Source organism: Sus scrofa, chromosome 1 (genome assembly GCF_054392235.1).
Source record: "Sus scrofa isolate SSC_HxYL_T2T_F1_AM1 chromosome 1, Sscrofa_HxYL_maternal_Yorkshire_Landrace_v2.0, whole genome shotgun sequence".
Taxonomy (NCBI): Eukaryota; Metazoa; Chordata; class Mammalia; order Artiodactyla; family Suidae; genus Sus; species Sus scrofa.
The window spans coordinates 264,478,957-264,496,073 of record NC_139383.1 but is presented as its reverse complement, the minus strand read 5'-3'; the positions used below and the strand labels follow the sequence as shown (position 1 = coordinate 264,496,073).

The following is a 17,117-nucleotide window of genomic DNA, read 5'->3' as shown; positions in this document are numbered from 1 at the left end:
AGAGTCATCTGGTTTCATTCTGGGAAATAAACGGGGGCTGGTCTTTTTGGTTGGTTTGAATGTGTTCTCTTCTGCCTCTATAGATCGCTGCTTCCAACTCCGAGGGAGTGGAGGAGTCCAGGAGTCCAGGTTGGTCAGCTCTGGTGGAAAGGGGGTGGCCCAGGGGGTCAGTGTCTTCCAAAAGCATTGGGGGGTTCCATCCAAAGACTACAATGAAAATAATTTGGGAAGGAAGCTTGTTGGGAGAACTTGAAATTTGACGTTGGAGCACCTGGGTTCAGGACCCGGTCCTGCCCTGAGCTCCGGAGCAAATGACACAGCAATTAAAAGGAAACAACGATGTCTACTGTACAGAGTGACGGGGTGGCTATAATGCTGGAGAAAAGGGCTCGGTAACTGATCGTGTGCTAAAAGTCATTAAGACTGAAAGTTGTAAGTGGGAAACGGGTGTGAGTATGAACCTCAAATACATGTCTGTGTTCATGGTCCATCTTCCAAGCTCAGAAGGCCATCTCACCCTCCAATTTATGGGGGGAAAATCTCTTCCTTTGATCTCTGCACATCCTTAACTTCTAATCTGGGAACAGAGCTGTCTGACTTTCCAGTTATCTTCCAATCTGGAAAATAGACCCTTGAGTCTCCTCATCTGTTTCCCGCCTCGGATTTATTGTGGGGCTTCACTCAGATACTATGCGGGGAAGTCTTAGCAACTGTGGCTTATGTAAGGTAAGCAGTTCAAAAAAGATGGCCATGACTTTTGCCGTTATTCCTCAGTTTACCAAAAATTCTTTCAACCGTCCAATGCTGCAGATGGCAGAAACAAGCCTACGAGCCTTGGGTGCTTCCTTTCTTCTTTTCATAGACTCACCTGGGGGAAAGTCAAGATGGAATCAGCAATGGGAAAAAAAGTTATTTACTTAACACACTGGCAAATAGCGTGGTTAGAACACAGGTTGACATCTATTTCTTCAATTTTTTTTTTTTTTGTCTTTTTCCCTTTTCTAGGGCCACATCTTCAGCATATGAAGGTTCCCAGGCTAGGGGTCGAATCGGAGCTGTAGCCACCAGCCTATGCCAGAGCCATAGCAACGCAGAATCTGAGCTGCGTCTGCAACCTACACCACAGCTCACGGCAACACTGGATCCTTAACCCACTGAGCGAGGCCAGGGATCAAACCCGCAACCTCATGGTTCCCAGTCGGATTCATTAACCACTACACCAACTTTTTTTTAAATAATAGAAATTCTCTTTGTCGTCAGTTCAGTCTGAGAAGGCTTAATGTGTTTGTGTGTTCTCTTTCTCATCTGCTTGTTTAGTGCTGAGTGAAGGCCTCCTCATGTGGGCTCCAGGATCTTCTCCTCCTTGGTCCCCCCATCATCTGGTGACAAGTCCTGTGATCCAGTTTCCATCCCGAGCCCACAGAAAGCCTGAAAGGCATTATCTCTGCCTCTTCAGGATCTTCCCTAATTATCTAGGAAGATTCATCAGCTCACCAAGAATCAAAAGTGTTCTCCAAATTCCTGACTCCCTCCGCCAGACCCAGGACAGGGCCACCATGAGGAGAACCTCCTCTACCAGGTCAATAAATGATTCTCCTTGCAGTCCTGTGACTCATCTTTGTTTCAGGCTATGCCTTCAGTTCCCTGCTTCTCTACCCCTTTCATCCCATGAGGTGGTCAGTGTCCTTCCTTTCAAACTCTTGGAAAACCTCCTTCAAACACCTCTCTTGTCTGCGGTGAACATATTAAGTGAGATTCCATGAAATGTGAGAACACTTATCTTCAGCAGTCAACACTTGGTACAGTCAGGAAGCACCAAGGAGGCTAAATGTTATTAACCTCTTCTTTGGGGAGTTTACAGGCTTTGGAGAAAGGGAAATGAAAGATCCTCTCCCATTATAATCCCTTCCCAACATCAGCTGATAACAAAAACAGTGTAAGAGCTACACGTGGGCATTGGGGCAGAGCGAGACATGGATAGGGGTTGTCATGCAAAAAGAATGACTCATTCATGATGGACATAAGGTTTATAGTAATGAGAGAAGGCTTTCTAAGCATCCAATGCTCCCCATATTCTACTCTGCCTCTAGATCTGAAGAATTAGATTGAGGGCTTTTATTCCTGACTGAAGTGCTTGGTCTGGTTTGGTAAAATACGACAAAAGGCTATGTAGAAAGTCCACCAGTCATGCTAGAATCACTCGTCTTTAAAAGGTGGCATTCAGGGAAAAGACCAGCTGACACCCCCAAGGGCGTATTGCTTGGGAATTCTTAGCACATGAACAGTAGTAACCAATGCAAGGGATGGGAGATGGCTGGATAGTGCCACGTGACCGGAAACTACAGCCAAGCGGGAGGCATAGAAAGACCCCCAGGGATGGCAGATGAGCTCATGCTGAAATCCACCCCCAACCCCAAACATTTTATGCAAATGAGGCCTGAAATGTCAAGGACCCCCAAAAGCGAGGAGTGAAGGTGTCTGAAGGAAAGCAAACGGATGGGAATGAAATGGGTACATTGGCCAGAGCAGCATCATCGTCTGGGTTCTCAGGACAGATCTGGATGCAGAGTTGGGGCCAACCAGGTGGGGCTGCAGACTGAAGATGCTGACCTCATCCTGGGTCACAGAAAGACGCTGGCTGCCTATGGCCTGCAAAGGAGGCACCATCACTTACTTGAGAACGAAAAGGGCAGTCCATGCTCTCCTGGAACAGCCTGATCCCATCACCAGCTTTCAGTGTTATCGCCAGCTGGGCTGATGCTCACAGCTGGCCCAGGTTACTCTGTTAGAATCTCCTGAAACACCAACACAGACAAGGTCACTGTCATATAAGCAAGATCATTGTGCGATCCAGAAACGTGGCCCTCTCTTGGCTAAAATCAGTGGTGGCTTCTTTACTAATTATAGCTTTATCCTCATGCTGGACTCCTCTTCCTTCAGATAAGATTTTATCTGAGATATTCATAGACTTGCCCTTGCTTTCTGACAGCACCCACTCCAGAGCTTCCTTAAATCCATCCCAAGCCTGCGGTAGGTTCTTCCTATGCTCTTACGGAGACACCCATGGTTCACCATGGTGAGCAGTCTTCCTAGCTGCAATTATAAACCCAGTTTGTTCAACTACAGGTATGATCCTGGTGGTCTTTGGCTGAAGAGTATTAATATTTCTAGGACTTGAACTGAGGCCCACTCCCTGCCTGTGCCACCTGGAATTCTGGGAAACACCAAGTCCTGGTTTAATGCTGTGTGTTTAAGTAGGCACAGGCTGGCACCCAGGATGCCTCCAAGGCTTTTGGATGCCTCCAAGGCTTTTGGCCAGAGCAGTTGGAAGGATGGAATTGCTTTTTTTTTTTTTTTTTTTTTTGTCTTTTTGCCATTTCTTGGGCCACTCCCGCGGCACATGGAGGTTCCCAGGCTAGGGGTTGAATCAGAGCTGTAGCCACTGGCCTACGCCAGAGCCACAGCAACGCTGGATCTGAGCCACATCTGCAACCTACACCATAGCTCACGGCAATGCCGGATCCTTAACCCACTGAGCAAGGGCAGGGATCAAACCCACAACCTCATGGTTCCTAGTCGGATTCATTAACCACTGCGCCATGACAGGAACTCCGGAATTGCCATTTCTTCAAGTTAGCTAGAGGAGCCAGTTCAGTGGGGAAGGATAAAATATCTGTGTTAGACATTTAATTTGTTTGTCTGGCAAGGCTGCTATGAGAAAAAAAGAAAAGAAAAAAAGGAGACCCAACCATAATTTAGTTTGGGTTAGTGACGATAGAATTAAATTCACTCTCCTGTGAACAATCTGAAGCTGGCAACTGTTCCATGTGGTTATTCAGGAACTTGGTTCCTTCTATCTTGTTTCTCCATTAAACTTAGGATCTTGTCCTCGTCTGGGTGGTTAAAGCAGAGGTGCACGTAGTAAGAGAAAAGAGAATGTGGTGGAAGTAGATCTTATGCCCGCTGTCTTCTGTGCTCCCCAGCTCTGGGAGGTTCTTCCCTGTTCATTATCATCCGTGGCCACAAGTGGCTTCCTGTTCGTGCAGGCTCTTGGAGGTTATCTTGGGAATTGAAGGGTTACATGCTCTTGCTATAGGCAAGTGTCACAAGACATGTTTCTACAATATTTTCTCAGCCTCTTTGCTGAAAACTCCATCTTGTCCTGCTTTACTTTACCCCATCTTCCTCCTTTACTTTACCACATCTTCCTGCTTGAAAAACAGTCACAGTGATGGTGGAATGTCTTAAGCTTAAGAACAAAGACCTAAAGGCCTAAGTTATTCATAGGATCAGCTGAATGAGGACACAATGCATTGGTCTAGGCACACCGGACCTGTGCAGATTGGCATGCTGTTTGCACAGCATGATTCGTCCTCTTAAGAATAAAAGAGGAGCCCCATGGCCCCAAGGGGCTTATGAGGGGTGGTTAGCTGGATATGCACTAGCAAGGAGAACCGAGGTACAAACCTAGGCACGCTGGGTTGCTGCAGATAGGCATGCCTCTGCAGAAGCACAATGGTGATTCTCTAGATGCTGTGCAGATAGCTGACACCAAGCTTCCTCAAATGCTACTGATTGTTAAATGCCTAAAGGTCAGAATAAAAGCTTAATCAGCAACAGGCTATGTGACTTTTAAAATAACTTTAAAAAACCTATATCCTGCACCTACAACCCCCTTCTCACTTGACGTAATCCTAAAAAGCACAGTAAAAGCAGTGTGGTTTCTTAAGGCGGGGCTCTTGGTCCCTGAGACCTTGAGTCCCCTGGTTCCCACCTTTACTTAATATAAATGTCCCTGTGTCTTGTTTTATGTTAACTTCTTTCCTTAAGTTTCACAGCACCCGTTCTTCAGCCCCATCCTGCTGAGCTGGTCTCGGCAAGCAAGACCTAATTTTCTTTTGGCAATGCAAATTCCTCAAAACCTGCTAGGCTTCTGTAGGTTTTGTATTTGCCTCTTAACTCTTCCATGTGCATATAACAAGACTCCCCAGATCTTAGCAAGACTTAGAGTTAAGCCTGGAAACGCCTAGGCTGGCCTCTACCCTCTCCACTCTATCCTTTTTTCTTAATTTAATGGTAGCTAATTTGAGGCCATCTAAAAGAACATGTTTGGGTGGGATGGGCCCTTAATCCCCTCTTTGCTGGTAGGATCAGAGCTTCTCAACAGCAGCAACATCGCCTCCAACTGAAACTAGGTTTTCACCCCACAGCCACTGATTACAACTGGTTGGCTTTGGGGTAAAGAAGCAGTAACCCCGGAGTTCCCACCGTGGCGCAGTGGTTAACGAATCCGACTAGAACCATGAGGTCGCGGGTTCGATCCCTGCCCTTGCTCAGCGGGTTAACGATCCGGCGTTGCCGTGAGCTGTGGTGTAGGTTGCGGACGCGGCTCGGATCTCACGTTGCTGTGGCTCTGGCGTAGGCCGGTGGCTAAGCTCTGATTCGACCCCTAGCCTGGGAACCTCCATATGCCGCGGGAGCGGCCCAAAGAAATAGCAAAAAGACCAAAAAAAAAAAAAAAAAAAAAAGCAGTAACCCTGACACAAACAAGGGGACACTTGAGGCAGAGGGTGTCTCTTTTAACAAAGTTGTGCCATCTTCTCTCTCTGCTTGCACCCTGGCTGGCTCTAGCCCAAGTCTCTCCCTCTTTTAAGTTTTGCTGAAATCAGCAAGAGCCATGGCCACAATGCCAATATTTGAACCCTCCGAATATTTTCTATCTATTCCTCTAGGTCCACAGCCTTTGTCAGCCCACGGCCTGTTTTCCAAGATACAGCAGGCAACCATTTGACCACACGTTTCACCAACATGTAGAGTCACCAGCTTTCCAGGCTGTGGTAGCTGAGTCCTTGGTGCCCAACACTGACCTTCCTCCAGTAAACCAGCCACATGTTTTAGGTTCTATCAATTCCTCAACTAGTAAATTTCCACCACATCCCATATTCTTGTAACAAGCCCTTGCGAATAAAAAAAAATCATGATAAAGCCAGACATTGTACTTGTTAAGAAAGATCTATGCCAGAGGGCCTGTGAAATACGGAGCAAAGGTCAAAGCCCAGGGAGGTTTGCTGGCCAGTTTCCCTTAAAGATACTGGGATAAATGGCCCTTCCTATTCCACCCTGTTGATGTAAATATCTTTGTTTGTCTAATTTGCTTTGAATATTCTCATTGACCTTGAGACATCCAGACTTAAAACTTCTTCCCCCCCCCCCCCCCCCCCCGGCCCCCGCACCGGGCATGTAACATTTAGTCTTAAAGCCACAGGCAGTCACTCTTTTTCTTTGGGAAGTACATTCCCCCCGTGGCTGTGATGCTCCCAGGAAAGAAATAAGTGTGTTTTTTGGTAAGGAGAGGGCGTTAAGACTCTCCCTGTCTACCTGATCACACTAATCCAAGCTGCTATCTGATTTAATAACAGATTTCATGATCAGCAAAGGAAAGGTGAATTTTCTTCAACAAGAGGGAATGTCCTAGATGGATTTTAGCATCTTTGGATCTCAAAAACAAATTGTTAAGATGAAAAAAAGCCACTTGTGGAATGACCCACAGTGTGACACCATTTATACAATTTTTTTTTAATGGCTGCACCCAGGGCACATGGAAATTCCCAGGCCAGCGACTGAATCCAAGCTGCAGCTGTGTCCGACGCCGCCGCAGCTGCAGCAACACTGATCCTTTAACCCACTGCACTGAGCTGTAGATCAAACCCGTGCTTCTGCAGTGATGGGAGCCGCTGCAGTTGGATTCTTAACCCACTGCACCACAGTGGGAACTCCTATATAACTTGTAAGTAACACACAGAACGGTGCAATGCATTATTTACGGATTCCCACAGGTCTGCTGGCACAGTGCTTATACTGTGTATCCACATCACCTGGGGATCATGTTTAGCAGCAGGCTCTGATTTAACAGGTCTGGGGAGGGGCCTGAAATTCTGCCCTCTCACAAGTTCGCAGAGATGCCAGTGCTCCGCTCCTTCAGGAGAGAAGAGATGCAGGTCAAGTGAAACTGTTCTTTTGTCATTTCGCTCCATCTGGGTGCTAGAACCTCTCGTGTGTACTTCCGGACTCCCTCCCACAAAGGTATTCTTGTCTGTGAGTGGTTGTTAAAATAGGTCTGTCTGTGGGGTTGGGAGGGCTGGCACCTCCTATTCCGCCATCCTGCTAATGTCAACCCAAATGAGTCATCATTTCACCTGAACGACACACAAAGACATGGAGTTTTCACAGCTATTTTTTAAGATTTTTTCTAGACTATACTGAAATCAGGGATCAAATGGAAATTAGGGTGGAATTGTTACCGACGTGGGTCCTTAGACCCTTTAATCCATTGAAATTGATGAGGCCTGATGAGAAATTCAGTCAAAGCTTTATTGGGGCTCGCACTGCAGCACAAAGAAGGGAGAACAAGAAACAAGAACCCTTGCCCGCTCCCAGAGGGCAGGCTGGTTCCTTAAATGGCCTAACAACAGGGGTGGGTCTGTGGATGGAGCAGGAGGTGTCGCTTAGCTGGTCAGCCCACCCTTTAGGTGGCGCTGTGTGCAGGGCTCCTGGGCAGTACCCGCGTTCACTCTGGGCCCCACAGAAATGGCAGTTGAGTTGCGGCCTTTTTGTCCCTTATTGTCCATCATCGCCCCACCTGGGCAAGCCTGCAGCTATTTTTCGGCCCTGATAGTCACTTTGTATCCTGTTGCTGGAGGAATGGCTTGTCCAGGTGCAAGCACTCCAGTGAAGGGTGCCAGGTCACAGCATTTCTCCTTCCCCACTGAGGGATTCTACAAACCCTTATTTTTAAGGGTGAAGGCGCCAAAAGTCTCTTCTTCTGAAAGCTCTTCCTGCTGGAGAGGGGCTGCAGATCCCTAGCCTACCCTAGACCTGTAGGAGTTTCTCTGGGACTGTTCCAAGGACCTGGAGGGACCTGGGTCAACCTCCCGCTGCAATGAGTTAAAATCCTTGCACTGTTATGAGCCTCATTTGACACCACTGGAGCCCAGAAGGCACAAACTTAACCAAAAGGTTCAACAGACAAGGGCCAAAAAGAACAATTAATAGCTGCTAAAGGACCTGGAAAGGGAAGGAACAAGGTTATCTTTGGGAGGAGCTGTTGGATTCCTTTTCAAATATCATTTGCCTGCTCAGCCTGACTTTGGTGATGAAGCCAGTTGGTCTTTTCTAGAGTCTTGCCAACACTGTTCAATAATCCCATTAGTATTAATGTAAAAACGGCAGGAGGTGTTAGCTAAGACAGGTACTCTTGCCTTAGTTTGCTAACAGAGAGTCTAAGGTGAATCTGTTATCCAAGACCATTTTGCCAGTGAGTCAAGTGACTTCTGCTGAAATTTCAAATCCATTCCAGATTCCTTAGCCGCCTCAGACACAGTTTCCATCACTCTTTAAAGAACAACAGCATTGTAAATTCTTCCCCACCTGCTGCTAAGGAGCAGTGATGAAATGACCCTTGCCCACTATTGAGTCCAACTCCCCTTTTTGTGAACCCTGTCTGTGTGGCTGGTGGGTCGCATCTCATTGAGTGCTCCAATAAACTCAGGATGAGGGGAGACAGTGCCGATGGTGCAATACCTGTGAGTCTGGGTGGGGCTTAGACGTTAGGAAGCTCATCTATTGCGGAACTATCATTGTGAGCACCCGAAAACATTAGTCTTCCCTCAAAGTAGACCATTCTTCTCATTTATAGACCTTCGGTTTTTTTGGGAATTCTCTTGTGGTGCAGCAGGTTAAGGGTACGGTGTTCTCACTGCAGCAGCTTGGGTTGCTGCTGTGGCGGGGGTTCAATCCCTGGTCCAGGAACTTCCATGTGCCACAGGTATACCCCCTCTAAAAAAAAAATAGACTATTTTTTCTAAACCACTCTCAATATTCTATTTTGAACTTTATAAGAAAATGCGGAAATGTGTTTCCTCTAGTACTGTATTAGTATCTACATAATATCTTCAATTTTGTTGCTCCTTCTGCAAAGCCTAAATTATTTGTGTTGTCTCCCAAAGATTTATGTTTGTCCCAGGCATGTTGAAATTAGATATGGCCCTGTGCCTTGCTTTAAGCAGTGAAAGTGAAGTACATGGAAAGCGGGGTATATTGGCCATTGGGAATCTGCTGTATAGCACGGGGAGCTTTACTCAATATTCTTGATAATCTATATGGGAAAAGAATCCAAAAAAGAATGGGTATGTGTTTATATATAACTGAGTCACTTTGTTGTAGAGCAGAAATTATCACCACATTGCAAATCAACTATACTTCAATAAAACGTTAAAAAAAAAATCAGTGAAAGTGAGTGGAAATTCCATAAATACTGGGCACCAAGATATTTTAAAAGCTCCCCAGGTGATTCCAAAGTGCAGCCAAAGCTGACAATGTGCTTAAGTAAGGATGGAAGGAGGAGGTTCTGGTCACATATCTCTAAACTAGACCTCTGGAACTGGAGCTGCAGAGACCCCAAATCTTATGAGGCCAGAAGGCGGCTGGTGGCTGGGAAAATTGCAGATTGGCCCTTTTAGATCCGCCCCATGCCCAGAGGAGCCCCAGGGAATGGCTTATGTCCCCTCACAGGTGGCCTCCCAAATGCTCATGGCTCAGACTTGTCTCCCTGCAGCAGGGGAAGATGCAGCCACAAATGCGCACCTTGGGGTTGGGAGCTGCAGAAAGCTTGGCATGGTGTCCCAGGATATTTGCGAGAGACATGGCGCCGTCTGGTGGCTGATCATGCACATCGCAGCTACGGCCAGGGAGCTGCCTGGCAAGTGTCAAGGAGCCTGGGCAGAATCCCAGGCAGAGAGGCCACAGGCCACTTTGGAGACCTCTTGATGAAAGCCTAGGGTTTATGCTGGCTTCCTAGGATTCTCTATGGGCTGGAGAAGCTAAGTTTGCGCAGGGCATGAAGGAGAAGTCTGCCAAGGAGACTGTGGTTTGAGAGGGCAGGATGAGGCTAAGGCCAGCCTCTGGAGGGGAGGCTGATAGAGATGATTTTTAGATGCTGGGTGTCCAGAACTCACCAGACCTCTCTGATCACCTCCTGGCACTAGCAGGAGTTGCAGAGCTTAGGATTAGGGCCTGCAGAGGACCCTGTGTTGGCAGAACCTGCAGCCAATGGGTTGGTTGCTCTCCGCTGCCTGCAGGTTAGAGGTGGCCCCCAAATGTGTTTGGGAACCAGGAACTTTGCCTCCCAGAGCCCAGGGCCCAGCTAGGTATGTCCAGAATCTGGACCTCGGAACCAGGCCCTGGGAGGCTGGCTGGAAGCAAGTGAATTAGTTTGGAATCTTCACTTACCTAGTGCCCTCGGGTACTAAGGAAGCACCCCCAACACACACACAATAGCCCAGTGACTCAATTATACACATGTATACGTTTTATTCTTTTATTTCAATTTTTTACTATCATTTTTCATTGTTTGAAGTATAGTTGATTTACAATATTGTGATAATTCCTGCTGTATAACAAAATGATTCTGTTATATATGCACACACTTCCATTCTTTTTCACATTCTTTTCCCATTTAGATTATCACAGAATATTAGGTAGAGTTTCCTGTGCTATACAGCAGGTCCCTATTGGCGAACCATTCCATATGCCCCAGTGTGCACATCCCAATCCCACACCCAGTCCATCTCTGCCTGCCCCCACGTGTCCCCTTTGGCAAACATAAGTTTATTTTTAAAGTCGGTGAGTCTGTTTCTGTTCTGCAAGTAAGTTCATCTGTAACCTTTTTTTTTAAGATTCCACATATAAATGATATCATATACTGTTTGTCTTTTGCTACCTTCACTTAGTATGATAATCTCTGTGTCCACCCCTGTTGCTACAAATGGCCTTATTTCATTCTTTTTGATGGCTGAGTAATATTCCATATATATATGTACCATGTCTTCTTTATCCATTCATCTGTTGATGGACATTTAGGTTTCTTCCATGTCTTGGCTGTTCTTAGTGCTACAGTGAACACTGGGGTACATATATCTTTTTGAATTATGGTTTTCTCCAGATAGATGGCCAGGAGTGGGATTGCTGGATCCTGTGCTAATTCTATATTTAGTTTTTTGGAGAAACCTCCATACTGTTTTCCATAGTGATTGTACCAGTTTACTTTCTCATCAACAGTGTAACAGGGTTCCCTTTTCTCTGCACCCTCACCAACATTTATTGTTTGTAGACTTTTTGATGCTGGCCATTCTGCCTGGTGTGAGGTGGTACCTTATAGCAGTTTTGATTTGCATTTCTCTAATAAATAGCAATGTTGAGCATCTTTTCATGTGTTTTTGGCCACGTGTATATCTTCTTTGGAGAAATGTCTATTAGATCTTCTGCCCATTTTTCAATGGGGTTGTTTGTTTCTTTGATATTGAGCTATATGATTTGTTTGTATACTTTGGAGAGTAATCCCCTGTTGGTTGCTTCATTTGCAAATATTTTCTCCAACTCTGTGGGTTGTCTTTTCATTTTGTTAATGGTTTCCTTTACTGTGCAAAAACTCTTAAGTTTAATTACATTCCATTTTTTTAACTTTTATTTTTATTTTCATTATTCTAGGAGGTAGATCTGAGAAGATATTGCTGCAATTTGTGTCAGAGAGTGTTCTGCCTATGTTTTACTCTAAGTTTTATAGTATCCAGTCTTATATTTAGCTCTCTAATCCATTTTGATATTACTTTTGTGTGTGGTATTAGCAAGTGTTGTTATTATTATTTTTAATGAAATTCTTTTTTTTTTTCTTTTTCTTTTTTAGGGCTGCACACACGGTATATGGAAGTTCCCAGGCTAGGGGTCTAATCGGAGCTGCAGCAATGTGGGATCTGAGCCTCATCTGCAGCCTACACCACAGCCCACAGCATCGCTAGGTCCTTAACCCACTGAGTGAGGCCAGGTATCAAACCTGCATCCTCGTGGACACTAGTGGGGCTCATTACCACAGAGCCACAGGGGAACTCCCTAGAGAGTGGGGTTTTGTTTTATTTTGTTTTAATTTTTGGACAGGGGCACGTATAAGCATAGAATCCCCCCAAAAGTGGCCATGCTTTGGGCTCAACTTATGACATCCATAAATGGAGGCCCTGGGGGAAAAACAGCCTCTTGTGTGGTGTGTTGTGTTCAGTTGATAGAGGAAGGAAGAGGATACAAATAGGGGGAGGGAAGCCCCTTCTGTTGCCTCAGTTGACTGACCATGGAGGGAGGAAACTGCTGCTGGGGCTCTGTGGTGACCCCTGAGAGCCACTGTCTAGGAACTCCGCCAGAGCTTCATGCATTTTTTAAGAAAAGCCTGGAACCTGGAGATGTAGGTAAAGTGCCTGATTTTAAGTAATTCCATGGTCCTGTGGGCCAAGGAAGACCAGTTGGTAGGCCTGTGGGCTGTAGCTTGGTTTCGGCGTGTCCCTTGCCCAGCACCGTGATGGACACAGCATGACGAGTGCACAGGGAGCCAGAGCGGGGCTGCCCTTCCAGACCCTAGGGCAGAGCTCGCCTACCGGGAGTCTCTCTCGCAGCCTGGAGTCCATGCCCACTGTTCTTTTAGCTGCTAAGGCCAAGAGTTTGGAGGTCCTCCTGTGCTTAAATAATTTCCTCCTTTGATACTTTCCTCCGCTGGAGCACAGGCCTGACCTCGGGCCACAGGTGAGTCACATGACCCCAGCCCTGTGGAAAGAGAAGCAGCAACCCCTCATCTGTGGACTGAAAGGGCTCACTGGTTCTAGAGCCTTTTGGGAGCCCATCTGGGAGGGAAGATGATTCTCTGGAAAGTACTGGTGCACCTGGAATGAAATTGGAATTACCTTGGGCTTGAATTTTTTTTTTTTCCTTTTCTTTGTCCCATGTATATGTTAAGCTTCTGGCTGCATACACATGGCTTCTTGAAAAATGTATAGCAAAGGGAGTTCCCTGGTGGCTCAGTGGGTTAAGGACCCATGTTTTCACTGCTGTGGCTCAGTTGGCTGCTGCGGTGTGGGTTCAATCCCTGGCTGGGGAACTTAGGCATGCAGTGGGCATGCAAAAAAAAATTTTTTTTAAATGATTGGCATGAATTAAAACTTTATAGTTCCTGTTGTGGCTCAGCGGTAACAAACCTGACTAGCATCCATGACGATGTGGGTTCGATCCTGGCCTTGCTCAGTGGGTTAAGGGTCTGGTGATGCCATGAGCTGTGGTGTAATTTGTAGACGATGCTTGGATCTTGCGTTGCCATGGCTGTGGTGTAGGCTGGGAGGTGCAGCTCCAATTCCCTAGCTTGGGAACTTCCATATGCCACAGGTGTGGCCCTAGGAAAAAAAACAAAATAAAAAAAAAAAAACTTTATACCAGTGGTGTCATACTGTACTCTTCCTTCTCCAACTGCTTTTTCCCACTCAAGTCCTGGTTGCAAGATTTGAGTAAACAGAAATGGGTAACATCATAATCCTAGTGGCTTATTTTCTTCTTTATTGTGGTAAAATACAAATAACATAACATTTCCCATCTGAGCCATTTTTAAGCATACAGTTTAGTGGTATTAAATACAGTCAAAGTGTTGGTTAACCATTATCACCCTCCATCTCCAGAACTCTTTCCATCTTATAAAACTAAAACTCAATACCCACCATCAGGGAATATTTTAACCCAGAAAATGATACAGCAAGTAAACAAAAATAAAGATATAGAAAATCTAAATAATCATTATTAATAACAGATACTCATGATCATGTTTTAGACCATAAGGGAATTATTCATTAATTTCGCGGATATAGAGAATATAAAACAAAAATCTTTGTTTAATCTTTAAAGAAAGTTTTTTAAACTGTATGGGTTAAATCATAGTGGTATTAAATGGAAAGCCTTGAAAAATTGCAGCCTTGTTCAAAATAAATACTTTGAGGAATAAGAGTTAAGTGAGGAGTTCCCGTCGTGGCGCAGTGGTTAACGAATCCAACTAGGAACCATGAGGTTGCGGGTTTGATCCCTGGCCTTGCTCAGTGGGTTAAGGATCCGGCCTTGCCGTGAGCTGTGGTGTAGGTCGCAGACGCGGCTTGGATCCCGAGTTGCTGCGGCTGTGGTGTAGGCCGGTGGCTATAGCTCCGATTCGACCCCTAGCCTGGGAATCTCCATATGCCACGGGAGCGGCCCAAAAAATGGCAAAAAGACAAAAGAAAAAAAAAAGAGTTAAATTAGACTTCCTGGTACTAACCATGCCCCAAATAAGTTATGCTTTGAGATGACCATCCCCAAAATAACAGGGCTTGAGAGGGAGGCGTTGAAAGTTTGCCTATCCAAATGCCTGCAAGCTAAAACCAGCTTAAAAATTCCTGTTCATCATGGGATGTGCCTTCCTGTTTATAAATGGGATTAATTGTTTAAGGAATTCAGTCTGTTCAGTTGAATTAATCAAGCCTCAGCCAAAGAACATACGAATGACTAAATAGAAAGGTCATTATACAAATCCAGATATATTAATCAAGTGCATATGGAAATTTCCTATAAAATAAGAACTTAACATGTTTCATGAAATGATGACCGCAACAAGCGAACATCCATCATCTCATATAGATACAAAATTAAAGACATAGAAAGGTTGGAGTTCCCGTTGTGGCACAGCAGAAATGAACCTGACAAGTAACCATGAGAATGCTGCTCTGATCCCTGGCCTTGCTCAGTGAGTCAAGGATCCTGTGTTGCTGTGGCTGTGGCATAGGCTGGCAGCTGCAGCTCTGATTTGACCCCTAGACTGGGAACTTCCATTTGCTGTGTGTGTGGCCCTTAAAAAAAAAAAAGGAAAAGAAAAATTGTTTCCTTATGATGAAACACAATGCATAGGATTTCCTCTTAACTTTTGTATATAACATACAGAAGTGCTAATTATATTAGTCATGTTGTGTGTTACATCTCGAATACTTATTTATCTCATAACTGGAAGTTTTTAGTTTGGGACTGCCTTCATCCACCTCCATCCCAGGGTAGACTTTTAGCAAGCAATGTTGCCATGACTAATTAGGCTCATGGAAAAAGATAATACTAGAATAAACTTCAAATGGATCAGATTGCTATGCATAAGGGGAAAAAAATAGAAGAAAGCTTGAGTGGATTCCTTTATATCCTGGCAATAAGGAAAACTTTCCTTCTTATGATTCAAAATAAAGCAATGACAGAAAATAAGGAAAAAATGGACTATACAAAAACCATTTTTTTTTTTGCCACTCCTGTGGCATGTGGAAGTTCCCAGGCCAGGTATTTAACCCACACCACAGCAGCAACCTGAGCTGCTGCAGTGACAATGTTGGATCCTTAACCCACTGCCCCACAAGGGAAACCCTGCATGCATTTTATGTCCATGCTTGTGGCCCGTAGAAGTTCTAAAGCCAGGGATGGAACTGACAACCATAGCAGTGACAATGCTGTGTAGTTAAGCTGGAGGCCACCAGGGAAGTCTGAGGTTTTGAAATTATTTTGAGTTTATCTTTGTATGAGGTATGACGGAGTGTTCTAATTTTTTTTTTTGTCTTTTTTTTTTTTTAATCTTTTCTAGGGCCTCATCCTTGGCATATGGAGGTTCCCAGGCTAGGGGTCTAATTGGAGCTACAGCTGCCGTCCTATTCCACAACCAGAGCAATGCAGGATTCAAGCCGTGTCTGTGACCTACACCACAGCTCATGGCAACAATGCCAGATCCTTAGCCCTGTGAGTGAGGACAGGGATCAAACCCACAACCTCATGTTTCCTAGTCGGATTCATTAACCACTGAGCCATGATGGGAACTCCCGTGTGTTCTAATTTCATTGTCTTATGTGTAGCTGTCTAGCTTTCCCAACACCACTTGCTGAAGAGACTATTTCTTGATTGTATATTCTTGCCTCCTTGTGTATTGACCACAGATGTGTGGGTTAATTGTCTCTATTCTGTTCCATTGATCTATAGGTCTGTTTTTGTGTCAATACCATACAGTTTTGACTACTGTAGCTTTGTAGTATTGTCTGAAATCTAGAAGGGTTATGCGTCCAGCATTGTTCTTTTTCCATAGGATTGCTTGGACAATTATGGGTCATTTTTGGTTCCATATAAATTTTAGTGTTAATGGGTTCTAATTCTGTGAAAAATGTCATAGGTATTTTGATAAGGATTGCTTTAAATCTATAGATTGTGTTGGGCAGTATGGCCATTTTAACAATATTAACTCTTCCAATTCAAGAGCATAGGATATCTTTCCATTTCTTTTAAGTATCTTTTATTTCCTTTATCAATGTTTTATAGTTTTCAGCCTATAGGTCTTTCACTTCCTTGGTTAAGTTTATTCCTAGGTATTTTTAATATAATTTTAAAAGGGATTAATATAAATTAATGATATATTTTTAAACTTTCTCTTTCTGATACTTTGTTGTTAAAGAAATGCAACAGATTTCTGTATATTAATCTTGTATCCTACTACATTGTTCAATTCATTTAGTAGTTTTCATAGTTTTTGTGTGGAGTCTTTGGGGTTCTCTACATAGAGTATCATGTCATCTGCAAATAGTTACAGTTTTATCTCTTCCATTCCAATTGGATACCTTTTATTTCTTTTTCTTTTCTGATTGCTGTGGCTAGGACTTTAAATACTACGTTGAATAGAAGTGATGAAAATGGGCATTCTTGTTCTCTTCCTGAATTTGGTGGAAAGGCTTTCAGCTTTTCACCATTGAGTATTATGTTGACTGGCTTTGTTGTAAATGGCTTTTATTATGTTGAGATATGTTCCCTCTATGGGTACTTTAGAGAGAATTTTTATCATAGATGGATGTTGAATTTTATAAAATGCTGTGACTTTTGTTGTTGTTGATGTGGTATATCACATTGATTAATTTGTATATATTGAACCACCCCTGTGACTCTGAAATGAATCCCACTTGATCATGGTGCATGCTCCTTTTTATGTATTGTTAAATTCTGTTTCTTAATTTTTTTTTTAATGGCCGCACCACAGCATATGGAAGTTCCCAGGCTAGGGATTGAATTGGAGCTGTAGCCACTGGCCTACACCACAGCCACAGCAACTCAGGATCTGAGCAGCATCTGCAACCTATACCACAGTTCACGGCAATGCTGGATCCTTAATGCACTGAGTGAGGCCAGTGATGAACCCACAACCTCATGGATCCTAGCTGGGTTCA

At 44.5% G+C, this 17,117-nt stretch overlaps 2 protein-coding genes across 4 annotated transcripts in view; both read left to right on the top strand.

Annotated features, from left to right (window-relative positions):
- The window catches only part of LOC110256075 (uncharacterized), a 103,503-nt gene that overhangs the window by 72,684 nt on the left and 13,702 nt on the right, over positions 1-17,117 (top strand). The window lies entirely within an intron of this gene.
- SAL1 (salivary lipocalin) overlaps positions 1-17,117 on the top strand; it is a 34,047-nt gene that overhangs the window by 3,229 nt on the left and 13,701 nt on the right. For 2 of the 3 annotated variants that reach the window (XM_085009402.1, XM_085009399.1), the window contains exon 6: positions 84-129. In XM_085009402.1, the coding sequence (XP_084865528.1) occupies positions 84-129 (46 nt within the window). Of the gene's footprint in view, positions 1-83; positions 130-1,317; positions 1,600-17,117 lie in introns of those variants that run through there. The other variant, NM_213814.2, reaches the window with a different exon arrangement.